General features: G+C 52.4%; 3 protein-coding genes across 9 annotated transcripts in view; 1 reads left to right on the top strand and 2 right to left on the bottom strand.

Annotated features, from left to right (window-relative positions):
* Positions 1-8,399, bottom strand: part of CLIP4 (CAP-Gly domain containing linker protein family member 4) — a 135,545-nt gene extending 127,146 nt beyond the window's left edge. Inside the window, exon 1 of the mRNA XM_037813120.1 lies at positions 8,382-8,399. The gene's annotated coding sequence lies outside the window, so the exon portion shown is untranslated. The remainder of the gene's footprint in view (positions 1-8,381) is intronic.
* Positions 29-7,817, top strand: PCARE (photoreceptor cilium actin regulator). Its single transcript, XM_037812769.1, has 2 exons — positions 29-3,723; positions 7,472-7,817. Exons 1-2 carry the CDS (start codon positions 29-31, stop codon positions 7,815-7,817), a joined length of 4,041 nt encoding a protein of 1,346 aa, XP_037668697.1.
* A 9,864-nt stretch (positions 8,400-18,263) lies between the features above and the next one.
* Positions 18,264-27,638, bottom strand: part of TOGARAM2 (TOG array regulator of axonemal microtubules 2) — a 55,825-nt gene continuing 46,450 nt past the window's right edge. For 4 of the 7 annotated variants that reach the window (XM_037813139.1, XM_037813138.1, XM_037813140.1 and 1 more), the window contains 4 exons: positions 23,041-23,127; positions 20,622-20,674; positions 20,364-20,491; positions 18,264-18,704 (listed from right to left, as the gene is read on the bottom strand). In XM_037813139.1, the coding sequence (XP_037669067.1) occupies positions 18,320-18,704; positions 20,364-20,491; positions 20,622-20,674; positions 23,041-23,127 (653 nt within the window). In that variant the 3' untranslated portion in view covers positions 18,264-18,319. The remainder of the gene's footprint in view (positions 18,705-20,363; positions 20,492-20,621; positions 20,675-23,040; positions 23,128-27,638) is intronic. The other 3 variants (XM_037813142.1, XM_037813143.1, XM_037813144.1) reach the window with 2 other exon arrangements.

Raw genomic sequence — 27,638 nt, 5'->3', positions numbered from 1 at the left:
GGGTGGAAGATGACTACAAGCTGAAATCATGGGGTGTACACCTTCCCACAGTGATATTGTCAACAGTGTGGCAAAGAGTGGCATTCAGTTTTTGAAAAAGCCCAAAGTGGTTTTGCCGGGATGTCAGGAAGCTAATGAGAGAAGCTCAATCCCTTTGCTGGTGAAAAGCTCCACCTGCTATGACTGTGGGGGACACCTGCCCCAGGGACAGAGGCTGGCAGAGGAGCAGCCAAGTTCTAAGTGGAACCAAACCACCACTGAAGGTCTCTGTCAGCTCATGGAAGATGCTCCTTCAGGCAAAAGGAAAGATATGGAAGGATGGATGCCGGAAACCAAAACCTCCCCATCCCAGCAGACCAAATCACAAGGCTTCATGGCTAAGGACATCCTGTTTAAGACACAGAACTCCCACGGGTCAGAAGGAGCAGATATTTCTGGAGAACAGAGTGAGGAAAGTAATACCCAGGAGACCTCCAAATGGGAAAAGCACCTAAACTGTCACAGGTTGGACCTACAGGGCCATTTCTGCCAACCCATCCTTTCTGCTCAGGGATCTGAAGGCAAGGTGGACTTCCCTGAGCCCCTGATACAGGCCCATCACCAAGCTTACACCTATCTATACTCCAGCCTCTCCAAATATGAAGCAATCCTGTGCATCACCCATCAGGCCACCCAGACCCAGGAGCTGCTGCAGCCCATGGTCAGCTTCCTGCTGCTGTGCTTTGAGAAGATCAACCAGCTCTTGGGGGAGATCTCCAAGGATGGAGAAGCACTCCTCCGGGAAGTTAGGGAGGATCTGGCATGGCCTTTGAGGAAAGGAGAGCCCCAGGAGCAGCCGGATCTCCTGCAACAGCTCCTGCAGTACACAGTTGGCAAGCTACAGTCCCTCAGTGGCTTGGTGGCCCCGCTCTCCTGCAGCTTTCTGGAGGGCTCCGGCAAATACTTCCACTCCGCTGCAAGCCACTTGGAAGAGAAGCTGAAGGTGAAGCGGGGTGCAGATGAACGCCTCCTAATGGCCCTGGGGCAATTACAGAGCTTGGCGAGTGGCCACAGTGACCCAGGGGCGCAGGATCTGCCATTGTTCTCCGAGGACAGTGGCATTGGTGCCGACAATGAAGCCGTGCAGTCCACGGACAAGCTGGGCAAGCCAGCCAGCTGGGACTCTGTGGTGGAGCCCACGGAATGGAAGCCCATGGTCTCACCCCAAATGGAGGTCAAGCTGGCAGGACATGGCTGGCAGCAAAGTCCATTCTGGATGGGTTCCGACAGACCCCAGGACTGGCCACTGTCAAGGCCTCCTATGGCAAAGGTTCAGCCAGCATCACATGGGCATGCCGGGAGCCCAGACCCCTCCAACACCAGCCCAGAAAATAGTCTCTCCAGGTCTTTGGGACCAGCCAAGAGCCCTCCGTGTGATTCCCTTGGAGGTGGGGTTGCCATGGCAGCAAGCCTTTCTAAAGGCTCCGGGTTGCTGGATGCTCCATCCCTCAGTGAAGAGGAGGACAGCAGCCCAGAGGAGGAGGAAGAGGAAGTTAGCAGCAGGAGTCTGTGTGCATGCAGGGAAGAAGTGCCACTTCCAAGGCCCCGGTCTTCACCTGCTGGCTGGGAAAGTGCATTTTGGCCACACTCCAGGAGCCTTAGGAACCCCCAGGCCCAGGAAATGATTCTGAAGATGAAGGAAGCCATCAGTGAAAGGATCAAATTTGTCCCTGTGCCCTGTGGGCACCCAGATTGGGCTGAGGAGGGGGAAAGGAGGATGACGGTGCCACCAAGACCCAGCACAGTCAGTGGGAGCAGGAGGGCCCCCGTGAGGCAGAGAAGGTCCCAGTCAGAGGGGTGTCTCAAGAGCCACACAGAGGACCCCACCCTCCAGGAGCTTCGGAGGGTCCAGAGGGACCTCAGCCAGAGGCTGGCAGCGTTTTACCTCCAGGGTGCCCAACAGCAGGGGTGCAGCGGGGAGCGGATTCTGAAACCCCGAGCCGCGGCTTTGTGGCCCAATAATGGCAGGGTCGCCCCCAGCAACACCAGCAGCAGGTTGAAGGCCTCCCTCACCAAGAACTTCAGCATCTTGCCCAGTCAAGACAGGAGCATTTGGCAGAAGGGCAGCCCCCACCCTGAGGGAGAGCAGCCCCGGCTGGGGAGCCCAGAGCAGCTTCCAAAGTCTATCCCATCAGGGGGGAAGGAAAGTGAGGACTGGAGCATCGGGGCCCGTCCCACCAGGACATCAGTCAAGAAGCTGATTGAAACTTTCAGTCCCCCCGAGAGTCTGAGGACACTGGGGAAGGCCAAGGACTCTGAGTCAAGCTCCTGCCTCAGGAAGTGGGGGGCTCCCATCGTGCCTCACAGATTTCCCATTTACAGGGGGCTTGCCCCTTTGTATCCCAAGCCCCGCATTTCTCCAGCAGCAGGCAGAGAATCTCCCAGCATGGGCACAGGCTGGAGGTCTCCAGCACCCAGCTTTCCTCCCCTGCTTATGCCGGAAGCATCCGCCAGTGAGGACATCAACTGTGCAATGGAGGACCCAGAGAACCTCCCTCCTCCAGCTCTGGAAATCCTGATGGACAAATCATTCATTTCTCTGGAGCCCCTGGAAAGCAGCGAGCCAGCAGGGAGTGGCTCTGAAGGGGCCCTGGATGGGGTCGGCCCTGCCAGGAGGACATGGGCTTCCCCAAAGCTGAGAGCTTCCGTGAGCCCCCTCGACCTGCTGCCCAGCAAGGGCACTGCCAGCCCCTGCAGGCTCCGCAGCACAGGGCCAGGGAGCAGCAAGAGCAGCTGCGACCCCAGAAAGCTGGCCTCAGGCCTGAGCCCCCCACCAGCAAGCGGCCAAAACGTGGAGGCGGAAGGTGGGGCTCGGCGTCAGGCACAAGCAGAGGAGGCCACAAGCCTCTACAAGCACCCCCAGAAGGCAATGCCCTTGCACCCCTCCAGCCACACGTCTGGGCACAACAGGACCTGGGAAGCCAGCCTGGCCAGACCAGCGCGAGGGCCACGTTCCCCTGAGGCCGCGAGGCAGAGCCCCAAGAGAAGCCCCCCAGTGGTCAGGAAGGCCTCTCCCACAAGGGCCCACTGGGTGCCCCGGATGGAGAAGAGGTGCTCGAGCCTGCCCTCGTCTCACAGGACGGCCCAGCCAAGTCTCCCTGCTGAACCCGGGTCCCCCAGCCCGCCACTCAGCCCTGGAGCTCCCAGCCCCACTGTGGACCCCAGGGTGCAAAGTCCACCCATGCCAAAACAACAAACTTCCCCACAGCCCCAGCCCAGGCTGCTCAGCCCTCCTCTGGAGAGCCCACCCGCTCAGCACAGAGGATCGAGTTCTCCTTCCTCTGGCCCCTCTCCTTCTCCCCCAGAGTCCCCCTCCCAGGGGCACAAGGAAACAGATTCTGAAGATGGGCAGGCAGCCCCAGCCAGGCGGTCTGGGAATACATGGTCCATGTTCTGCCCAGCCACCTCCTCTCTGTTTGCAGCTAAGTCACTTTTCTCAGGAGCCCACCTGCTGACTCCATCATCACTGCCACCAGCGGTGGGGGGTCCTCTGGGGACCCCTGCAGGATGCTGGAGGAGCAGCTCAAGGCCACGACTGAGGGTGGATTCACAAAGGAGGCTGGCTCTGTGTGCCCTCAACCCTCAGCCTTTCGTCAGATGGACAGCTTCTGACCGCCCGCCAGGCAGCCGCCTCCGGCTGCCCATCTCCAGAACGGCCTGTGATTCCCAGCCGGGCCAGAGCAGGTAAGGTGTGGCATCCAGCCTCTGCCCTTTGGGCGCTCAGGACAGAGGAGAGTAGAGCTACTGGGCCCTTAGGATCATTGGGGTCAGTGGTTTTAGCTCTAAGAAAAAAGGCAGGTGGGGAAAAGGGGTGAGGAGTGGAGTTCCAGTCTCCCCAGCTTCCACCTTGAGCAATTTCTACCTCTTACACATTGGGGGAGGGGTTAAAAATATTTTCATTGTAAAGAGGCTCTACTGCATTAAAAAGAAAGTTTAAAACAATCAAGTTAGTCCAGCCCACCCCTGTCTCCCTTATTTTACAGACAGGGAAACTGAGGTAAAGTGAAGCTGCCCCTTCTGTTGACTCTGTGCCTCTCCCAGGCCCCGCAACCTGGTTTCTATTGCTTCTGGTTGACTGCATCTGGGGTAGTGGTTCTCAAACTTTTGGGGACCAGGGCCCCTACAAACTCTTAAAAATTATTGAGAACCCAAAGGAGCCTTTGTTTATGTGAGTTATATCTATCTGTTTTTACCATATTAGAAACTAAAACTGAGAATGTTTAAAATATTTATTAATTAATTTTAAAACCCACTACATGTTAACATAAATAAAATATTCATATGAAAAATAACTATATTTTCCCAAACTATTTTTGTGGAAAGAGTGGCATTGTCTCCCACTTCTGCAAATCTCTTTAGTGTCTGGCCCAATGGAAGACAGCTGGCTTCTCACTTCCGCTCCTGCAGGCAATCTGTTGTGATAGCACACGTCATGTAGACTCTGGAAAATTCCAGTCTACACTTATGAGAGAATGAGAGTGGAAAAGGGAAATGATAGAATTATAAAAAGAGTTTTGACCTCCGGGCCCCCAGAATGTGTCTTGGGGATAACCAGTGGTCCCCAGAACATGCCCTGAGAATGGCTGGTCCTGAAGGTACAGAGTGGACATTTTTGGCTTCCCCATGGTCCCCAGGACCCAGCCTCACTTCTCCAACCTCGCCTGAACTCTACCTACCAGGTCACAGGTCACAGAGTAACAATGAGACCCTTTATGAGCACCGAGCATCAGAATCCAGGCCGAGGGGCTGCCCTGCCTGCTTGGCAACTGAGTTCCAAGAGCTCTTTTCTCACTGGGGGAAACTGATTTGTACGCCATTGGCGCAGCCAGCCAGCCAGGCCCAGGCCCGGGGCTATACTGGTGCAAGGTCCACGTATAGCAACTGCCCAAGCAGAAGGGAAAAGAATGTGACTTATATGCTCAAGGGATCTTTTTTTAACAGAACACATTAGAAAATGTGCCTTTTCTGGAATTCTGGCATGGGGAACAAAACTGTAAATTTGAGGCCTCTGAGAGAGGAAGTCTTACCAATGTATCTCGATATCACATCAGACAAAACTCAACCAACTTGCTCTCTTTGCATTGCCCTTGTGCGAATCAGCAGTTAATTTCTGCCACTGTGAAACGTGTTGCACACTTCAACGGCCTGTCGGGGCATAAATGGTAATTTTTTAAAGTACTTGGCTGTCAGTTTTACATAAAGATACCATCTCAGGAAACTTGTGCGTTATTATAGTTATATAAACTTCCCAGCCACTTAAAAGGAATGAAATATTGATTATTTTTGCAAGAGTCTTAATGTAATGCTGCTGTTTTTTCTTAAATCTCAAATGAGCTTCCCATAGCACAGTGGCTTTCCTCTAAGAACCTCTATAAATGTTAATGCATTATTCTTCACACCAGCCACTTATTCAGTTATTAGATTTCTAAAACTGTGCCCTTCAGGAGAACAGCTTGAAAGAACAGAGACAATAAAATGGCATTAATTAAAAACACTAACATTTTAAAACAGCAGGAGCAATAATAAAGTAACATAAAATTGCTCAAGAAGAAAATAATGCCCTTCTCTCAGCCTTCTCCTCAGAATAGTGCAGCCTGAAAGGTTGTTTTATGTCCTGAATTGAAATACGTGGGAGGGGGGGAGGGAGGCTCACGGCTTTGGAAGAGAGAGGGTGATGCGTACACAGGAGCTTTCCAAGGTCGGACGCAGAAGGGCACTTAATGACTGGCCCCCGTTCCTCAGCTTCCTGAGAAGACATTCCTCTAAGCCATTCCAAATTGTGAGCACAGGATGGGAAAATGCCCCTGCCCCAGCCCCCCAAGGTGTAAATTTGGCATTTGGGAGCAGAAGCACGCTGGTGGCAAGGGGATCCCAAGCACTGGCCACTGTGTAGATGGCAGGCCCTTTCCCTGCCATCCTGCAGATGGGGAAACACCATCAGGGAACTGGGTACTGTTTCCTCAGGCTCATGCAACAAGCCAGTGCCAGAGAGCCAGAAACTGGGAGGGGGCACAGCCACACCCCTCCACTCCTGCAGCTCAGAGATGGGCTTGCAGGGGAAACCGGGCCTGCACCCAGCCCTGATGCCCTTCTGGTCAATCCAGGCTGGGAATGAACTCTTTTTTCTAGAGAAAAAAGGATGATGCTTATACCCACCACCACCACCCCCCACCCTCCCAATCTTGGGGCCCTAGGGATTGGGAATATCCTTTGGGGTTTCCCCAGGCAGTTCAATTACAGAGTGCCAACTGTCATTTATGCGTTGACTCCCCTAGTTGAGATACCAGTCTCTAGGTCTCAGGACGTTGGGGCGCTGTGCACCTCCAAGAAAGGTCTAGCCTCTCACCCTAGATGCAGAACTTATAAGCCTTTGCCTGGCCCGGCCTGCAAACTTCTCCTCCACTGTTTGGTGTCCCAGGGAACCTAGCCACATAAAGCTGAGCAGACAGGCTAATAAAACTCACGGAAGAGGCAGGAAGATGCCGTCTTGGGCACAGAGAAGGGTCTTCCGGCCTGGCCCTGAGGCTCTGACCAAGGTTCCCAACTCAGGCACCCACCTGTGGTATGACTGGGTGGTCCTGAGGGTCCTTTCTGGGTGTGATTTTCCATTAATTCTACAAAGGAGCACTGGAGCGACAGCCAAGTGTTTGCTGAGCATTTATTATGTGCTAGTTAGGAGCTAAGACTTTCACCTGTCTCAACCATAGCGATACCTGTGAGTGTCCTACAAGATGGGTGCTGTTATTATCTCCATTTCACAAGAAAAGGAAAGGTCACATCACTGGCGAGGAGAAAGAGCCAAGGCTTGAGCCCAGGTGCCAGACCCTGACCCCCACCCTGTTGTCGTGAGGTCGGCCTGCCAGAGCATGGCCAAATGGCTTTCTGAGCTGCCCATTCCCCAGGGGTAGGCTGGCTGCACGGTGGGCCCACCTTCTGCTCTGCTTCCCCAGAGCATGCCCAGTCCCACCAAGGGTTGTTTTTGGGTGTCTCTGCTGCTCCCAAAGCCCTCCCAGGCTGTGTCGTGTGGGGCTCAGCTGCTGGGAAGCTTCTGTTCTAGCCAAATGCTGCATCTGGGCCCTGACAAGCAGTTGCTGTTTTCCTGCATTCAGAGGGACAATTCAGTGAAGTGGTTTTTCAGGGTTGTGGGATTTTTTTAATTCAACTAGCTAAACCCAGCCCTTTATACAATGAGAAGGGTTTTCAAAACAAAAACAAAATAAAGGCCCAGTTCCCAGACCCTGTGAGAGAGTCGCTTCGCTCAGAGCAGAAGGGAAAAGAATGTGACTCAACCTGTTGGCCGAAACAGCCCGCAGCTGGTGTCCCACGGTGCCAGGCTGAGAGACAGGCACCCCACACCCAGGCTTAGCAGGGAAGGCGGGCAGGTGGGACAACAGAGAAAGAGGGTTTCATCTGCACCTGTCCTTTCTTTCAGCAGCCACAGTGAGGAGAACCCCAAAAAGGACGCTGAGCCTTGGAGCAGCCCCTGGGCCCCAGACTTGAGGGGCGGCAGCAGACGGGATTCTCCCCCCGAGCTCTGCGTGCGGGGCCACGGGCTGCAGCGGGAGGCCGGCGCCAGCGGGTCCAGCCCCAGCAGAAGGAAGGGGTCTGACTGGCTGGCAGATGGTGTCCCACTGGTGCAGTCACCCCAGAAATCAAAGGGGGACAGCCAAGCCTCCAGGCTGCCCTCTCAGGTGGTGGGTCAACCAAACTTCTCCTACTCAGGTGTCCTGGCAGAGCCGGGAAGGGCCGCTAAAGCATTGCAGGGAGACAACTTTTAAACAGTCATCACTTTCAGTCCTAGTTCCTGATTTGCCTTGGGGTTCAAAGGTTAGCCATAACCTTAGACCCCACCATGGCATGCGGTAATCCTCCAACTGCTGGCCTTAAAGTAACTTAGAGGGGAAAAATGTATGTATCGCATCCTCATGTAATCCTCATGACCATGAATAGAGTAGATTCCATTCTCCTGTTTTGTAGATCAGAAAACTGACGCCAGGACAGGCAAGGGTTTTGCCCAAGTTCACACAGCTAAGAGGAGAGTAGAGAAAAATTTGAACAGGTTTGTCTGGCTCCGGAATCTATGCTCTTTTCATTATCTTTGATTACCAGTGACTGCTTGATCGCTTGTGTGTTAAGCAGTCGTGGTTATACAATCAGGAGAAAGCTTTTTTGTTTTTTTTTAAAGATTAAGTGGTGGCACAGCTTTGAAGTGCCCATTAATTAAAAGCTTTGTTCAGAAAGCCTCCAGAGGTAAGCAGACTGAGCAGGAATTAAGACTGCTTGGTCCCACCCACCCTCTTCCCCTCTCCTCCCCAGGCTCTGCTCCAGCACCCCAAACTTACAGTTTGCAGCTTGAGCCCTGAGCGGACGGCCTGGTCAAGGCACATGCACCTGCCTGCCACCTCCCCCTTAGGCCTCTTGACCAACCTCATTCCAGATCATCTGCAGAACTTCTGCTGGAGTCGAAATGAAAGTGAAGAACAGTCGTTTGTGCCAAAAAACCTGCCTCTGCCGATGAGCTGGATACTTGCGGTGGAGCTTGGAATTTTTCCATCAGAGGCTGAGGAGTGCTTTCTATTTAGAAAGGAATTTGCAGTAATTGGGTGATTCAGTGCCGCTGAGAGCACTGTCAAGAGGCTTCTCACCCACAGGGTGCAGCTAAAGGGCAGCCTCCAGGCCTGCCGCAGAGCTGGGGGTTTTTGAAGTTTGGAAAAATTATAGATCTCAAATGCTTTCTTTTTGGAACAGATCGTGGGCTCAGGAATATGTTAAACTTGTTTCTGAGGACTACAACTGCCTCCCCCAGGGAGAAGCCATGCCCCAAGTGAAGGATCCCCACCTTGACTTGGCCAGTTATTCAAGTGGGGCGACAGGGCTTGTCACCCCAAAGAACAGCTGATGAAACCACTGAGGTCACAACCCATCCCCCATGGTGACATGCCCATGCAGCCCCAGGCATGTGCTCACACTTGCTCAGGTTTCTGCGTGGAGCATCCGAGCCAAGCTCCGGAGTGGCAGGGCCGGTTCTGGAGCCGAGCCATGCCCTGGCTGGTCAGCGGCCAAGGTAAAAGCGTGAGAACGAGCCAGGCTTCGGGGACTTGTTTGCTCTAGATCCGGGCCTTCTCCCTGAATGGTTAGGCAGGTGGTGTGGGTAACAAGGGGGTGGGCCCCAGGTAAGCCCAGCATGGAGCCGAGAGAGGAAAGCAGGAGGCAAACAGCGTGGAGAGGCCCCGCTCACAGGTCCACTCAGAAGGTGGCCCACGCCGTGTGCTAGCAGCCCAGATGGTCTGAAACCAAGGCAGAACCCTAGCTGCAGGGAAACAGGCCAGGGACCCGCTGATGCAACTGGGGTTCAACATGGAGATGTGACCCCAGGAACGATTACCAGTCTAGTTACTGGAACCAGAATCTGAGCGGGAACCAGGTCATCAGAAAGGAGAAAGGGGGCTGAGCCACCAGCCCAGCCTCCTTCCTTCAAGCCTCTCATCCCACAACTCTGGGGCAGGGTTTCTCACCACCTAAGTGTGCAGGTGGTGGCTGAGCTCACCCAGCTGCGGCAGTAAGAGTTAGAGGTGAGCAGCTGGGAGCTGGGAGAGGTCAGCACCCAAGTGCGTGCCCTGGAAGAGTCTGGAAAGAGCCACTGCTGCCCTCCAGGAGAGTGTGGCAGGAGCCTCTCTGGGACTAGAGATTGCCCCGTACCCCAAGCCAGGTTGGTAAGCAGCAAGACTCACCCACCCCTGCCCACCCTGCAGGAGGCAGCCGGTTGGGGGTAAGTGGCTTCCAGGATTCCCACCAACCCATCATGAAGCACTGCATGACCCCTCCTCATCCCTCATTTACCAAGCACCTACTGTGTACAGGACAGCAGTAGGCTCATGCCATCTGTCCCCATACACAATGTGACAAAAGGTCCCTGCTGCCTCCAGGCCCCGGCAGAAGGGACACTGAGTTAGCACAGCTGTGCTGATGGCCAGGGGCCAAAGGCTATGAGAATCCAGGGTGAGCTTTCCCCAGGGCAGAGGGGGAGGGCTTGACAAGACCAGGGGGGGCAGGGAGCAATAAAGGTCAAAGGTGAAGCCTTACTGAGCGGGCATGGGCCTGGGTGGGTTAGATACATTTTGGGGGCTACCATACTAACTATAGGGCTTAGCTCAAATTACTTCGAATTAGACTTTGTACAAAAGAAGTGAAATCCTCCACAACCAATGTTGTGGCATCAGCTCAGCATCACCCCTTGTGGAGAGGAGGCCTTTCTGCCAACCCGTGTCCATGGTTGCGCCGTGCAGGCCCGACGCCACAGCCATGCTTGCCCGTGCTCGCCACCTCCACCCGAGAACCTGGTCCTTGCTTGGCCAAATCCATTTCCCTTGCTCAAGGGAGAAGGAAGGGCAGTCTGTATCTACTTATTATTTTAGTTAATTAAGCCACTAAATCCAACCCACCAACGACCCTGAGTCAACACATTTTCTTCACAGACTTAGAAACCAAGAAGGAAATTTGAGTATAAAGGAAAAAGGGGGAGCCCACCCCAGGAGACCAACTGAAAGAGCTACATATCATTTTCATATTCTTATTTGGGCCAACTCCCTTCTGGGAGCGGACAGCCTTCATCGTCCACACTCATGGCGGCCCCCAGAGCTACCGGAGAGAGGGACACTCAACCCAGTCCTTTATCACAGCAGGAGTATAGTAAACAGTTTTGCCTCAGGGAAAAAACACAGGTTTCTGGTGCCATCAAAAGGATTCATAGAGAAAAAAAGCAAATATAATATTCTGGCAGAATAGTGGTAGCTTTCTGTAAATATAAATATACTCTTCAAGAGGAAATATAACATCCCTCTGCAGCCTGGGTCTGTGCCATTTTTTACTATAGTAGCATCTATTTTCCTTCCTCATGTCATATACCCAGTTCGGAACCTAAAATAGTCTATGTTGACAGAACACGCAGGACAACCCAAAGAGACTTTTCCTTCATTGTGAGGAGCTTATGTTTGAAAAGACTTGCCTCATAAATCCTACGATGTAAATCAAAGGGGATTTGAGAAGTATATTCTTTTCCTAAAATAAACCAGTGTTTTGCATGTATCAGGGGAGCTGATGCAATGAATTATGAGTGTCGACACGTTTGTCTATTGATCATAGGGTTGGCGGCTTACAGGCGGCCAAGCATCCACTACATCTTCCAAAAGAAATCTTTTCCAAAGGTAATATATTTTTAAGTAGCCCCACATCAAAGAGTCTGTTGAACTGCCATAAAGTCAATGTGTTCTGAGCCTATATTAACGGAATGTGTTATACTGCCTACCTGAAGTTTAAATAAAGTTCCATCAATCCATGCAGACGTTTTTATGAAATGTAATTAAAGATGCATTGCACATGCAGAGGAGCAAACAGTTAATTCACTCAGCACTCTAATTCAATTTTATGGAGGACTCTGGACCCTGCTGGCTTGATTACACACACAGCCTTTCCCAGGGTAACTTCACTGATTTGGGGTAGGCCTTGCATCGGGGGGCCATAGAATTCTAGTCATCTAGAAGCCCAGGTTCTTGATGCTGTCATTCCAGAACACCCTGCTGTCTAGCACACAAGTCGATGACCTCTTTTAGCTGGACGGGGGGTTAAGTGAATGCCCATTGATAAACCTGATAGGCCAGAATTGGAGGAAGAAGAAAGGGAGAAGAACAAAAAAGGAGGAGGAGAAAGGAAGGAGGGATGTGGGAAATGTAATGGTTAGTCTTGGGAGCTGGGATTTCCCACACTTCTTCTGATGCTTGGGAGGAGAAAACAGGTGCTTGAGTCCTGACACCCCAATACCCAGCTCTGTGACCTGGTGGCTTCTGTGGGTCTGTTTCTTCATTTGGAAAAAGTTGTAACGTCAGCCTCCTTATCCTGCCATTTGCAAGGCATGGGTGAATTAGGTCTTTTTTTTTTTTTTTTTTAACCTTTTCTTTGAGCCATCTTGGAAAAGTAGCCATTTTTGTTTGCTCACCTCTGCCATCTCTGTACTTTGAGATTCTGATTAAGAAAAGAACTCAGTACTGTTTTTCGTAGTGCCAGAGCTGGGCTTTGAGACTTGGAGAAAGTAAAAAAGAGCTGTCAAATTAAGCTAGAACTGACTTCCTGCTTTGAAGATTTCCATGTCTTTTAAAGTAAAGAGGAAAGACTTTAAAACACTTTGCTTTCCATCACAACCACTCTTGTCAAATAGGCCAAATGGAAAAAAAAAAATTGAACTCCTGCATCTCCCATCTATTCCCGTGTCACATCATGGGACGGTCTGTCCTCGTCAGATGGTGAACAATTCCTTCCCAAGAGCCTCCAGAGCCACGGCTTCCACACAAAGCCCTGGGAAGAGGCCAGAGTTGATGATGATTATACCCTGTCCTGCATGGAACACTCCACTTCTTCAAAGCACAATTATCTGCATTGTTCCATTAAATCTTTGAAAAAATCCAATGAGATGAACAAAGCAAGTATTTTTTAAATACCCTTTTCCCCATGAAGAAATGAAGCTGAGGGCTGTCGGGTGTCCTGCTCCAAGGCTGCATTGCCAGCTAGTGGCAGAACCGGTCCCCTGGCCCCCAGCCTGCCTTTGTCCTAACACCTTCTGGAGGCAGGACTTAGGTTACTCCAGGGGGCAGCTCCAGAAGGAGATACCACAACCCACTTGGAAGAAATTTCAGTTTTTCCCAACATTTGCAAATAGGAAATTATTCTTCATTCCGGTCAAAGTCAAGCTGCAACTTTAGCCATCCCTCCTAAACTAGCTTGGATGGAAACAAAACAAAATTTCCAAGAAAATTTTTAAAATAACAATCCTCTCTACCTGTACCTCAACCATCCACTTCCCCCACACATAAAAAACTTCCCCCAATACTAAGAGAAAAAGAAAAATATTTCTCCCAAACTCTTTGCTCTTCATTTCCAGGAACCCCTAAAGTGGGCTTCCAGGTTAAAAAAAAAAAAAAAAACATCACCACCCAGCAGGAGCAGACCCAGCCCCCTTCAGGAGACAACTCTCGCTTTATGGCGGTTGCCCCAAAGCAGTAAAAACCAGCGGATGAGACAGAAAAGAAATATAGACCCTGGGAAACAAATGGCCTTCATGAAAATTATTTATCTAGCTTTTCTTTTTCCCTTTGGCAGGGGACAGGGTGGGCTGTGTTTATAAAACCTGGGGACTTTTAAAGGCTATTGTTAAGTTAATGGCTTCTGACACCAGAAGCAGAAATGCTGGATCACTTTCTGGATGTAAAAAGTCTCAAGGAGAACCCAAGGTGACGCTAATAACAGCTGTCAACCCACAGAGAGGTAATTATAAAGCTGTGATTAACACAAAACAAAACCTTCAAACTTTATAGTGTTCTTCTTTGTAACACCAGGAGACAGGCTGCACAAAGCCGCGATGCCTCTTGAATAAACCCCAGTCATGTTAAGGGCCAAACTGGAGCTCCCAAGGGGTCCCTGACTCAGAAACACCCACCTGAAGAGAAACCCAAGCACACCTCTGCCAATCCTGCCTGCCCACTGCAGGCCTCCTGGAACCCCACTGGTAGCAGGCACAGTTAGGGTGCTGCTTCTCCCACCTGATTTTAGGAAATCAACCAGGTTGCTTGATGAATTTGCAGATTCCCAGGCCTCTCCCTCCAGAGACAGGTCTACAGTTAGACTAGGAATCTGAGGTGGTATTTCTTTTTTTTTTTTCCAAAAGCATCTCCTCTCCCTCACCCCCAAGCAAATCTTCTCATCAACCCAGTTTAGGAACTAACTGGTTTAGGGATGCTGAATCCCAGGTGAGAGAACACCCGGACACCTAACAACCATCGAGAGCACTGAGCCTTGAGGCTCTAGCAGAGGTTCTCAGCCTTGAGGATGTGTAAGGATCTCCCGGGACGTATCACCGAGGTTCTGACTCAGCAGGTCTGACGCAGGACTCAGGGATCTGCACGTTAACAAGCACCGTGGGGGGTGCTGCTGCAAGCCAGCCCAGCCCCGCTTTGTGAAACACGACTTCAGCATTTGGAAAAACCACATCATACTCATGCACTAGGGGCCACCCATGCCCAGAACCATGTCCTCCTTGGTGAACCCCCCTCTCGAGGGCTTAGACCAGCTTAGACCAGCTTAGACCAGGGCTCCTGGAATGTAGAAAGCCAGAATCTGGAATCCCATGTCACCAGAGGCCAAGTGCCTGCAGCACGCCCCGATGCTGAGATCAGAGCAGAATGAGGCCCTCTCTGCCTGGAGGTGCTCAGGGATCAGGCTAACTCCAGGAGTCCACGGGACTCCAGCTGGACCTCTCACAGGGCTCGGACTAATTCCAGGGGAGGTAAATACTTGGAGCCATCTGAGCATCATGGAACAGAAGGTCAAGGGCTTTGGAGGCAAACAGACCTGAGTGCCGATCCCAGCTCCAGCCACTTTCTAGCTGTGTCTCGGGGCCTGCCCATCAAAGTCACCTAGGGGTTTGTGGGAAATGAAGAATCTCAGGCCAATCCCAGACCTAGTGAATCAGCATCTGCACTTTAACAAGATTGGGGCAATGCCTATGCAACCTACAGTTGAAAACACTGGCTGAGGTAACTCTTCAAGCACCTTGGAGGTCCAGTTTCCTTATCAGGAAATGAGGGCAATGATACCTTCCTTATAAGAAGTCGGGAAGAAGGACAGACCTGAAACACTGCAGACATTGATTGAAAGGCTGGCTCTTCCTCTCATCTTCCTTTCCCAGGCCTCTGTTTTCCTTCCTCCATTCCAAGAAGAATTGATGACAGGCCCCTTTACCCTCACAACACACCCCCTTTCTTTTCCTAATGGCAGAACTGAGTTATAAAGCAAGAAAAATGCATTCAGCAAGAAATCCGCTGCTCTTTTCCAGCTGCAAGAGTCCAAGAAGGAGAGAAGAGAAGGGAACAACTTTGCAGGGAAAGAGCTTCCTGGTTTTCTTCTCCATGGGGAGGGGTGGGGTGGAAAATCCTGAGGTTGGCTGTGGGGGAAATGTAAGGAGAAAGAGGAAGGCAACTGGAGAGAAACTGCAGTTTTCACCCCAAACGAAGAGAACAGTCCTAAATTCCTAACAGAGAGGGCAGAGCACGCTTCAGTCTCAGAAACAAGCCCAGCCCAGTCGAGCCTCCAGCACATTCCCTCTTCCTACTCCAAGGGCAGCATAGCCCATTCAAGACCCCCAGCCCTCCCCACCCACCACTACCTGCTCCCAAGGCAGTAAGCCCCCAAAACACAATGGCCTATGTGTCTCCAGCACTTCTGGTACTCAAGACCTGTGCCAAGGACTTTACATGTATTAACTCATTAGTTTTCACAACAGGCCTGTTAACGCGGGCATTATTGTTATCCCCCCACCCACTACACACACACACACACACACACACACACACACACACACACACACACACAGTTGACTTATAAGGAAAGCAAAGATTAGAGAGGTTGACCAGCTGGCCCAATTCTATAGGCCAGCATGTGACAGTACCTAGATTTGAGCTTTGGCCTTTGTCTCTATCCCCAACCCCAGAACACCCAGGTCAGGAGGGTCTAGCCCAAAGCCATTGTTGCTTTTCTATGCCTTCGATTTTTAGCCACCCACCAGAATCACCTGGGGAGTTGGGGGTGGGGGTGGCGGTGGGGGCGACAAAAAAATACAGCTGCCTGGGCCCCATAAAATTAAAAACCTGTATGGTAGGCCCCAGACATCAGTATTCTTTTAAAACCTCACTAGGTTATTCTAAGGTACAGTTAAAGTGAGAAACATATACTTTCTTAGAAGTTAGCAGATGAAGAAAGGAAGAGGAAAACAAGGCAAGAAAAGGCAGAGCCTGTGGGAAAATTTCTTAAAACCTCAAAAATTCCACTTGATGAGAAAGGAAGTCCTGGCTGATGTGAACAGACAAGCCTGTGGCCTGTGATTCTCATACTGGAGAGAGAGAGAGAATGGGAACTCTCCCTCAGCTTGAGGTTATATCCCCAAGAGCATCTTGGGCGGTGATAAATAAAATCTAGCAGGCCCAAAACAGGGGTGCCAAGCCCCATGTCAGCAAAACCAAAAACCTAAGCTAGTTTCTATTTCCTGTAGATGCTCAGCTTGCCGAGAAAACCAAATTTAAATACAGCCAATCAGTAATCGCCAGCTCCAGGTACCGCCTCATTTCAAAGCAACTTCCAGCTCCCCACTTTGTAAGACCCCCCCCCACAAGTAAAATTGGAAACTTACTGTCAGCCAGTGGGAACATTTCCTCACTTCTTCTGTGTCACCCTCTAAGAGGCCCCCTTTCCACCCCTGCGGAGCTCCCTTCTACTCTCTGAATGGGGTGCTGCCCCGTTCATGAGTCACTCTATAAAGCTCAATAAAGATCCTAAATTGTATGAAGAGTTTTTCTGCTGTCGGTAAGAAGAGCTCCTGGCCACTCACAAAGCCGGGCAAAGAACGGAGTGAGCTCAGCCCAAACCTCCCTGCACTCTCGGGAAAATTTTTAGTTTGCTTATATGGCCTTCCCATTAAGCTTGAGTTTTTGCTGACACTCCCAGCAGGCACAGGCCCAGGTTACTAATAGGCTGTCTTCTCTGTGTTTTAAAAGTAATGATGTGGGAAAATCTTTTGAGACTGAAATTCCCCAAGGAGCACCAGAACCACCCAGCCCCTCCCCAACATCCAGGGGTGTGGCCGGCAGAGCCCACAGCTACCTGCCCCTGCCAGCAGGTTAAAACCCGAAATAGTGAAGAAAAGCACAACCATGCCAACCTGTATCGTTTGCTTCTCAACTGCTGTTTTAAACCTCCCCACCATGAGGGGGACGGGCAGTTTGGTGCCAGAGGACAGGCCTGGGAGGCAGGTCCACGAGGCAGGAAGGTTGAGCTTTATTTCTGCCTTCAAAATCCCTGCCAGATTCTTTGTTCCTGTGCTTCTGCGGTTCTTAAACAAACAAACCAAAAAATCCTGGAATATTCTGATGGCTTCTAGCATCTTGACAAGCAAGAAATGCTCGTTAACCAACCAAAACAAAAACGTTTGCTCAGAAGACAAGCAAACACAATTAATTAAATTGCGTCAAACTTCAAAAACATTTAAAATGAGCCTCTTGGGCCCCTTGGGCCGGTTCCCTGTCTAGGAGGTCTTTAACCTGGTTAGAATCAACAAAGAGTGATCTGGTGGCAGAGAAGCCACTGCCCTGGTCACAATTAACAGAAAAGCAGCACACGCTGGGGCTGGAATCGCCCAAAGCCAGTAAGCCCCTGTGTAAAGCCCAGATCCCAGGGCGGCCGGGCAGTGCTCAGCAGGGGTGGAAAAGGGGCCACCCCAGCCCAGGGGCAGCCACAGCACTGGGAAATAAACCAGTGGATTTGGGCCAGACTCCCTAGTTGCACCTGGGGGGTAGATGCCAGTGGAAAGAGGTCCGCTGGTGGGGCCCTCCAGAAACCTTGCTGAGGCTCTGGAACTGTGGTCCCTTGGCAAGGACCAGAATATTCTACATCAGCCTGCAGCCAGTGCCTCCTGGTCACACCATCATTAACCTCCCACTAGCCCCAGCCGGTGTGCAGAGCCCGCGGCCCAGACATCCCCTTCCCACTGCCGGGACCCCTGCAGCCAACAGCTTCTCACGTCCCGGCCCATCCAGCACCCAGGACGCCTCTCCAGCTCCACGTCATGGCCCAATAGGAGTGACCTGTGCCACTGTAAGGCCTCTGCATGACATCTGTACACCGTGTGGTACTCTGTGCTCTACAAGCATTTTCATGTACAGCATTTCAGGTGTGAAACCACAGCTAGTGCCTATCGGAAGTAGCCAGGATGCCAACTTCTAGAGAAGGCTTTTAGCAACGCAAATGTCAAATTCCCTCTCCTTTGTGCTAAGCTGCGCAGCATCCATTGGAAGGTTCCCGGAGGACTGGCAGACAGTGCACGGGGGATTTCGCGTGCTGCCCCAGAGATGTTTGCTGCACTCACCTCAGATCAGACCCAAACACATGGACTGGATCTGAATGACAAATCAGGCTTTCTGGGTTTAGGAGGGCTCGTCCAGCTCTTGACAGATGGGGGGCTCTCCCGGCAAACGGGCAGTAGCACACACTCTGCACCGCACTCCTCCTTCCTCATTCTTCAACACAGAATCGCCTGCAACTGGTTTTGTTGTCACTTTTCTTTGTCACAAACACAGCTACTGTAAAATTCTCTGAGGTTGAGAAAATGCAAGACAATAAAACCTTAGAAAAATAAGTAATTATTTTATTTCTACTTCAAAATAGACTATATACATCTGGAAGTCTAAGGGATGGCCCAGGGGAAGATTAGTCCATCACAAAAAGCAAATAAAAAATAACAAATGAAAGGGGTGTGAGCTGCCCGCTGTCCCGCTGGAGGCCTGGCCGTCTGTCGGTGACCCAGCGGTGGTCTCATGAGGATTCCGTGTCCAGCAGTTCCTGGAGTGTTTTGAGGACTGGCTTTGGCTGCCCAGCAGTGAAGTCCTGCAGCCGGGAGCCCATCTGCTCCCGGAGGCTCCTGCAGAGCCGGCCCAGCACGGCGCGGAGGCTCCCGCTGTGCCCGGGCAGGACGCCCTTCCCCTTCACACTGCTCAGGAGGTGCCAGAGCACAGGCAGGACGTGCCGCTCCACGGCCTGAGGCTTCCGGGGGTAAACTGAGGTCACCAACACTGTTGGGCGGGAAAGAACAGGAATCACTTATCGGGCGTCTCTCCCTCTCCCACTGTCCTCTCCCGGGACACCCACTCTGGCCCCAAAGGGTGGGCAGCCCACGGGGACAGCTTCTCCACCAGGCCCTGTGCTGAAGGTGCACCAGGATGCTTTCAGGGGCCCAGGGAAATGTCCTCATTTCTTTTAAAATCAGAAGAAAAAAAAGGAATATAGCCAGCCTGGATTGTATTTGTTTTTATTGCAACCACTTGCAAGATATAATTTTTAATATTTTTTATGGGTGAAGGGGTTTGCCAAGGCAAAAGTGCTCAGGGCCAACGTGTCCCTGCAGCCCAGGGCAGGGGGAAGGGGCAGACCCCGCCCCCCTGGATTTCAGGCCCGCCTCCCCTGCCTTCCAGCTGTGACAGCCTGAGCAAGGCAGCGCCCTTCCAAGCCTGAGCCCTTTTCCTAATCAGTTGAACAAAGAGAACGATCCTGAACCCCCCTCTCCAGGCTGGTGCAGAGATTGGGTAATAAAGTGAAGTAAAGAGCCCAGCCCTTGGTGGGCAGGGGGCAAGCGGCAGCCAGGGTTGGTGTTGCTTCCACCCAGGTCACCGCCCGTGAGAGTCCGCACACACGGAGGAGAAACAGGAAGGGGAGAGAAGTCAGCACGCTCCCAGGCAAGTCTTCTGGCAACTAACAGGGCTAGCAGGAAAAGGGAGGCGAGACGCCGGGGCCTCTGCAGCCCCGGTGGGCACACCTTGCACTGAGAACAGCGCAGTCCACGAGGCCACTGCTCTCCAGGGATGAAATGCCACCCCCCACAGCTGCTCACCTCAGAGAGGCCAGAAGCCAGCCCAGCCCTCCACCATCAGAGGAGATGCCAGGCCGGGCCTCAGCGACACGCTCAGAGCCATGTGGAGGCTGAGCCAGGCCACTCGCAGGGCTGTCGGGCCTTCCCTGGGGGCATTGGTGCCATCAGAGCCCACTTGACAGCCCGCCCCCCACCGGCAAGGGTGAGTGCGGGGAAGACAATCGGCGCTGAGAGCAGTGCTTTATATATGGGCAAAGAAACCGCAACGTTAGCTAATCTTGCCTAGCCCAGTGCGGGGCTTGGCCGGCATTCCTGCTTGTCAACCTCCCGCAGCCTCGAGTGGCAGGACCACAGCCCGGTCCAAGGGAGTGGGGACCAGGATCAGGAGCCCAGGAGCCTGCCCAAGACCCACAGCTGAGACGGGCAGCGCTGGGGACAGAGGTGGAATCTGCCTGTGTGCTTTCAGCCCGGGCTGCCCCCCACACCTCTAGGGGCTCCACCTTCCACAGGCTGGTCTGGAGTTTTGTTGTAATTTTAATGAAACCCCCAATCTTTCCTCCCCTCGGCAGCTTAACCTCATCCAGTCCCCCAGGATCTCTTCTTCCCCCGGGAGCCCCAGGGGTCCCTCGGCTTTCAGAGCCAGCCCAGGACAATGGAGAACCAGGAAGCTGACCTGGCCAGCCCCTCGGCTCAGCCAACAACTTTTGGTGATATTTGCCATGGAATGGGTATGCTGGCTTTGGGGCCATACCTCCCCCTGCACCCCACACTGTGGGGTCTCCCCTGGGGACCCTCAAGTGCCACAGAGGGCTCAGTGCAGGTGGCCCTCGTGCATGGGGAAGGCAGGGCTGCACCCATGAGTCACCTCAGCCACGTCAGCCTTCTCCAGGAAAGGCCTCCTACAGGACAGGGGCCTCTAGCCACTTTATAAAGTGGGACAAGGAGCTGCACCCACCACAGGGCTGAGAGCTTGCTCGCTGGGTTTGGATCAGGCTGCAAAGGGAGGGGACAGTCAACAGGAAAGCCACTCCCACCCCAAGCCCCCCAGTCAGCCCCAAGGATGGGGTGGGAGGAGTGAGGGGCAGGCTGGGGTGGAAGGAATCAAAAGAAAATGACTGGTTACCTTCACTAAACAAATCCAATTCAAAGGTCTGCAAAATCTCCATTGAATCTCATCTGCAGAGGAAGTTAAGGGCCTCCCTGAGATCCGGGCCCAGGCACCCCTCCTTCCTCACCCACCAAAGGGTGGGGGGAGTTCACCTGCCCATGGCACAGCTACCTGCCCAGTCGCACCACACTCTCCAGCTCATCCTCCCTGCCGCGGCGCATCTCAGACCAGAGCCTGTGTCCCCGCAGGACTGTGAAACTCAGCTCCACCCCGGGACCCCAGCCTAGGAGACATCACTGCAGGAGAAGCCGCCGGGCCCCACTCGCTGCCACAGCCCGCACTTGCTTTCCTGCTCTCCTTTGCTGGCGGAACTCGGCCAGCTGGGAACCATACTCCCCACGCACGGGGATCTGGAGCCTCAGGCTAGCAGGTGGGGTCTTTCAGGCTGACAGCAGTGGCTGGAGCCCTTCTGGAAGCCATCGAGACAAGAAATCCCCTTCAACTCAAGCTTCAAAGGCCGCTGAGGTGATCAGCCAGAGATTTACTCCCATTAAGCTGTGCTATTATTAGTCAATGCCTTGTCGGTCAAAATTACCTTCTCTGTTCCTGGCTGAAACCCAGTTAACAGGAGAGCTAAGGAGAAACTGTTGTTTTTGGGGGGACCCCTGGATATAGACAGAAAAAGAGAAAAGCTGTAGGCGATCTGAAGTGAGGCTGCTCACCCAGATCTGGCCCCCTAAATGATCTAACCAAGGGCAGGGAAGGCTTTCTCCCGGAGAACACTGATTTTGAGCACCAGGAAAGCGTTCTTGTCTGGTCCCTGGGGTGGCCTTGGAGCCTGCCCCTGTCCTCACCCAGGGCACCCTCGGCATTGCGCTACGGCTGCCCTCGTGGCCCCTCACCCTGCCTCACTCGCCCCACCTGCTGGGGAAGGCCCTGGCACCACCAGGGACACTAAGAGGAGAAGGTGATCAATGGGAGGTCGGGGGCCGCAGCAGCGAGCAGAGAGGACCGCACCAGGACACAGAGGAGCAAGCTGGGGCAGAGGCAGGGCTGAGCCAGGCAGCCCTTGTGGAGCCCCCTCTAAGGGCCCACCGCTGCTGGAGTGCTGGGGTGCTGGGTGGTGCCTGCTCTGAGGGGCCTGGATGGCACCAGAGAAGCCAGCAAAGTAACTCAGGCAGGAGGGCTGGGGAGAAGGGGCACAGGGTCAGAGGAGGTGAGGCCAGAACCTACTGGGCATCACCAGGGGAGGAGGAGGCTGGAGAAGGGCCTTTCGGGCAGGGGAGCAGCCTGTGGGTTGGCCAAGAGCCAGGCGAGAGGATGGGAGACCCGCTGTGAGGATGGGAGACCCACCGTGCCATGCGAGGAGGGGGCGTGCTGGGGTGACAGCGGGAGCTTCTCGGGGAGAGGCAGCACAGCCAGGCACCTGGGGCCGAATCCCAGGCTACTGGCCAAGGGACCTTGGGCACTTAACCTTCCTGAGCCTCCTTTTCCTTCTCTCTCCAAAAAGGATTACCATGACACTGACATCTTGGGACTGGATGATGGATACAGTGCAGGCAACTGGGTGTAGGGCTGGGAGGGAAGAGCCTGGCGAGGGGAGCGGGCCCACCCTGGGGAGCCTGGTCACTGTCCTGTGGATGGCTAGAGGACAGACTGAATCCTCCTTCCCACTCCCCAGATGGGCTCTTTGCAAGAAGGGAGAGCAGGCTCTTGGCAAGCGAGAAAGATGATAAAGCTACGTGAATGACCCGCCCAGGGTGGGAGGGGATGGGTAGCAACTGTGTCTGCCAGCCGCAAATCTGTGTCCTACCCATGCAGCACTTCAAGGGCACAGGTTTCAATCCTGGAATGAAATCTCTTGAGACTTATCCTACAGGCTCAAAGCAGAAATAGGATTGGGCCAACCTTGTCTTAGCCGAAGCTGAATAAAGCAGAGCAGATCCAGGCTAAGTCCCAGCTCCAGGCAACCTGGGCCCAGGCACCTGGCGGGGGCTGAGCGGGGTGGAAACCCAGCATGGGCTCTTCTTGCCAGGCTGTGCATGCCGAGGAAGGGGCAACGTTTTCTGATTCTCACAACAGTGTCGTCTGCCCACCCAGCCGGGAACCCATGAGGCAGCAACTACCCAGAAGGGTGGCTTTTCTGATTCTCAAAAACAAGGTACCCTATGGGCCAGTGGAAGCCCTGTTTGCAAAGAGGAAGAAACGCAGAATCACTGTTTTTTTAACCACTATTTTAGTTATGACCCAACCTGCCTCATTTTGACCAAAAACAAAGATGGTCTTCTGACAATGAAGGGATTGGCACACACATAAAAACAGAATATCAGAAATGTTAACTGATGTGTGGGGATTATTTTAGGTCATGGATAAGTGGGTGGTTCAACCACATGCCAGGAGAGAAGGCCATGGAGGGGCGGCTGGGGGAGCTTACCTGACAGGCGTTCTGTGACATCCAGCACCGCACGGCCACTCAGGAAACGCACGCGCCCCGCAAATGCCTGCAGGAGGCACAGGTTGTCTGCAAGAAGTGGAGAACGTCGTCGGGCATGGTTGGGGGGGCCAAGCACAGAGGCCCCAGTGTTTGCGGGGCCAGGAGCCCACGTCACCCGCGTGGGGAAGAGGCCCTCTGGGGAGGTGAATTAATTTTTCCAGGTCTCAATGGGCCACTTAAAAGAGTGACTATACATAGCATGTTTGGGGAAGGGTGAGTGGCCTGAAATATCTCCATTCTAGCCCTCTCCATAAGTAGTAAAGATATTTTCCTATATATATCGCTCCTCGAAAAGGGCAAGAATGTTTTAGGCAGCTTTGGGCCCCAGCAGAGCCTGGCATGGGCCCTCCACACAGAAAGGGCTCAGTCATCGTTTATGTAACTGGATTATCCATTGCCCACATAGATGAGGGAATTTATGGGGGTGGGGGACATGTGTGACCTCCGAGAAGTTTTTGTATCACCACATGCCTGGACTTGATTTCCCCTTTGCTTGTAAGTCCTGGGTCGTGAGAGACCCAGGCCCAGCGTGGACAACCTTGTAAAGACAGCAGAGTTTATCCTCCATGTGCCCCACTTCACCTTGCTGGAGGTTTGGGGGGACAAGGGATTTTAATCTTTGTTTTTATTGTCCCCACGCCCATCCAGTCCCATGAGCATGTCAGCCACACCCAGCCCCAGAGCCCAGCTCTCCCTGCTTCTAGCCATGCCATGGGCAGAGCGCCGAGAACCAAACACTTCCCCATCTGGGGCTTGAAAGAACTAAAATAGTGTTTATTACAGAGATGAATCACAAAAGGCAAAATCACAGACAACAGGGTGGGGGGCTCTTTGGGGCTCAGGGGCGCAAGCATCCTTTGATTGCATTTCTAAACTCAATGCCAGCAGGACCTCATAGACACTGAATTTGGAAGCTGCTCATTCTTTCCTTTTCTAGCTGACTTCTGGCTTCTCAAACCTGCATTCCTCACAAACATACTCCAGGTAAGCAAAGCAGCCCTTCACCTGAGAAAGGTGTGCCAGCCTGCAAAATGCACAGGATCAGAACATTCTCCTTTACCTCCAGATTGTCTCTGACGTGAGCCATGGATGCACCCAGCTCACCCAGCTGCCAACATTTCGCAACCACAGCAGTCGCAGCAAAATTCAATGGGAGGTGGGACAAGTAAAAAAAAAAGTGCATTTGTCGGGGACGTGGCTGTGGGGCACGTGGCTGTGGGGCTTCCCTGCACCTGTCAGGGAGGTGAGGGCAAGGGCCTGTGTGGGAGTGACCATGGCCAGCCCAAGCAAGTGTGTCCTGGGGGCCCAGGAGCCGGCCAACCCCAAGGCCAGATTTCTCTTTGCATGAACAATGATTAGAGACCTGCCTGAGGAAATCTTTCCTGACAAGTTCCATCTTTTCCAAGTTCCTTCAATATTTCAGCACGGAGCCTTAGCATCCCCACAAAGGGGCAATCAAAGCTGGTTTTCCATCTTCTGGGGACTTAGTTCCCATCAGGCAACAGTTCTACCTAAGACATAATTCCTGCTTCCCTTGCTCTCCTGAGGGATATAGAAGAGAAAGTGTACACATGTCTGCTGTTTGCAAAAGCTCCATCCACAAGGCAAGAATCTTTCAAATAATTTGTTCAGGTGGATGAAAGATGCCAGCCTCTAGAATGTTTCAGCTAGCAAGAAATGGTCTCAAGGTGTCTAGGTAAAGCTGTAATTCTGTACGAATATATTTTTATATTGACATCATCTGTACTGTTGTTTCCAGTTGCTTCTATTTGCCACCCCCCACCCCCCACTCGCTGTGAGTTCACCTTTGATGCCAAGGATTTCTCCCTCCTCAGCCTCCCTCACAATGCTCTGTCCAGGACACTCTCAGGACACAGTTGGACCTCTCCTTCCTGGTCACCAACACGGCCTCCCAGAGCCAGAAGAAGCAGATCTGAGGATGCTTGAAAACACATCCAGCAGACAGCTGTGCCGGATTATGTTCCCATGGTGCGGGCACACAGCAGGTGCTCAATAAGTGCTTGAGGGGTGAGGGGCAATGTTACACGGTAAAATGTGGAGGAGCAGGGTAACAAACCCAGGTCATCTGGACCCAGGCCTACGCCCTTTACCGTTGTGCTTTACTGCCTCTCATTAAACCCACGAGACCCGAAGCGAGCCTTCCTGATAAAAGTCGCCAGAGGAAGGGAGGCCAGCTACCTGGGCCTAGTGCTCTGGCTAGGAAACCAGCTTGAGCGAGCGTAGCACCTCTGTTTTAACATTGCCACTCCCTGCCTCAGTTTACCCCTCTATAAAATGGGGGCAATAATAGCACTTTCCTCAAAGAGTTGCTGTGAGGATTAAGTGAGAGTGCCTAGACTGAATGAACCCTGTGCAACTATCAGATATTATTATTATTATTATTATTATTATTACTCCAAAATGCTCATTACAGCCTTCGTGGCAGAGGAGACCAATTAAGAGGCTGAAGTCTGACTTCTGAACATCCATGCTCTGATAGCCCAGCCTCAAGTCCTTTTCTGCATCACGAGGAAACCAAGGCTGCTGCTTCCCACGCTTAGAAAGGAAAACAAAGCTGTGCAGAGCAGAGACCCCTCCCCGGGCTCAGGCTCCCCCCTCTACAATGGGGTGGAGGTCCCGGGAGCCTCCTGCTGTCCTGACACCCCCACCCCTTCAGCCAAGCCCTGAGGCCACAGGGCCATGTCACCCCCAGGCTGCCGGGCAGTCAGAGAGGAGCTTTTAGGAAAGCACAAAACACACGGCAGTGTGGGCCACGGCAGCAAAGAAACCGGAGTCAAACTGGACTCCTGACATTAAACACCAGACTCCTAAGTCATGTCACAGGGCCGAATTCTCTGTGGCCATGGAAACCAGGTTTGTTCATTTCAGGGAAAAATGGGGAATAATCTAATTGTATGGCAACATGCACACTACGGCATAGCCACATGATGCCGCTGATAAAAGGGCCTCAAGTGTAATCATACACAAATGCTCATTTTTTAAAAGCACGGTGCAAATTTAAATGTATAATGTGATCACAACTACGTATACAAATACGCACAGAAAAAAAGACTAAAATGAAAAAATGCCAAAACGCTAATAATAGCTTCCTCTGGGAGTTGGGACTCTAAGTGAATTTTTTTTCATTCAAATAGTTTGTATTTTCCCATTTCTCAATAATTAATAAGCATGACTTGTACTGTGGTAGAAAATAAACTTAAATTGTGAAGTTAACTACAAAGACTTCATAGTAGAAGGGAAACTGGGTACAATATAGCTTTAAATGGAAGAAGCAAAATCAAAATTGTATTTACCTGGAATTTTAACCAGGGAAATCTGTATACCTGTAAACAAAAAATAGAAGCTACAGAGAAATTTTTAAGCAGCTGATATATTAGAGTGGCAGCATGGATGATTTTTTAAATTCCATTAACAATATAATATTGGCCATATGAGTAATAGAAGGCAATAAATTTAAAGTCAGAGAGCAAAATGGCGAAAGCAGAGCTGAAGCTGCCAGCACTGGAGCTCACTTAGCTGCTCTCCCCAGCCTGGCCAGGGGGTGGGCTGAGAGCACCTGGGAAGGCTGAATGGGGAGCTCTGACTCGGAGCAGAATGAGCCGTCAGCAGCCTGATGTTTTAATTAGTGACGAGTCTTCTGTAACTGACCCAGTAACAGAGCCCGAAGACAGAACCAACCTGCTCCTAGGAAATCCCTGATCCCCGGGATAATTCCCCTGGAACCAGAAGGCTGAGGTGCCCGGTGGAAAGGATGAGCTGCTCCAGCCTCAGCCCTGGAGGGGCCCTAAGGGATGCTGTGCCAGAAGGCAGAGGGCAGAGAGCAAGCTGCCCCTCATGTCTCCCCTTCACCCCCACCCAAAAGGAGGCATGGGCAGAAATCCCACACACTCCACCAACCAACACACCACCCGACCCCACCCGCCATAAGGAAAACCAAGAGACTAGGAGAGACTGAGGTCCTTGTCACTGAATTCCAGAACCCAAAGGGATCTTAAGAGGTTGCCAGCTCACCAGTTTGGCTGAGCCATCTGGACTCAGTGCCAGAAGACGGCCCCAAGAGTCCCCTGGTCCTACGTTTTAGCAGGAAACATGGAGCAGATCTGTTTTAGCAGGATCCATTTCCAGATTTTAGCAGGAAACCAATCAGGACATGCTGCTCCATTGTTTTGCGACTTGCCACATTTAAGTATTTCCCAGCCTTTAATAGCTCTTTTCCAGCCTGGAGCCCAGAATCCCCATGGGGCAAGAAGAAGCAGGCTGGGGAGAACGCTCCCTCCAATCCAAAGGGCTCCAAGCCACTTCCAGGAGGGGCCTCGGGAAGCTCAGGGTTCCCCAAGGAACCACTAGAGCCATGAAGCTCAGCCTGGGTGGTTTAGCAAGGAAGACGTACACCCTCCTTCTTTTCTGTCCCACCTGCCCCAGCCTCTGCTGTTACTCCCCCGTCCCCTGGGGTAGTAGGAAGTCGAGTTACTCGCATCCATTTCTCCTTCTGCAAGGCCAGGCTTTGACCGTTCCAG

Source organism: Choloepus didactylus, chromosome 20 (genome assembly GCF_015220235.1).
Source record: "Choloepus didactylus isolate mChoDid1 chromosome 20, mChoDid1.pri, whole genome shotgun sequence".
Taxonomy (NCBI): Eukaryota; Metazoa; Chordata; class Mammalia; order Pilosa; family Megalonychidae; genus Choloepus; species Choloepus didactylus.
The sequence above is the reverse complement of the archived record's forward strand: the minus strand, read 5'-3'. Positions and strand labels throughout refer to the sequence as shown.

What these genes read in the sequence shown, in the direction of transcription:
- PCARE (XM_037812769.1), top strand. Translation starts at nt 29, where the DNA reads ATGGGGTGTACACCTTCCCACAGTGATATTGTCAACAGTGTGGCAAAG. An exon ending in TCCCAGCCGGGCCAGAGCAG is followed by an intron (nt 3,724 to 7,471) that starts GTAAGGTGTGGC and finishes CCTTTCTTTCAG; the next exon opens with CAGCCACAGTGAGGAGAACC.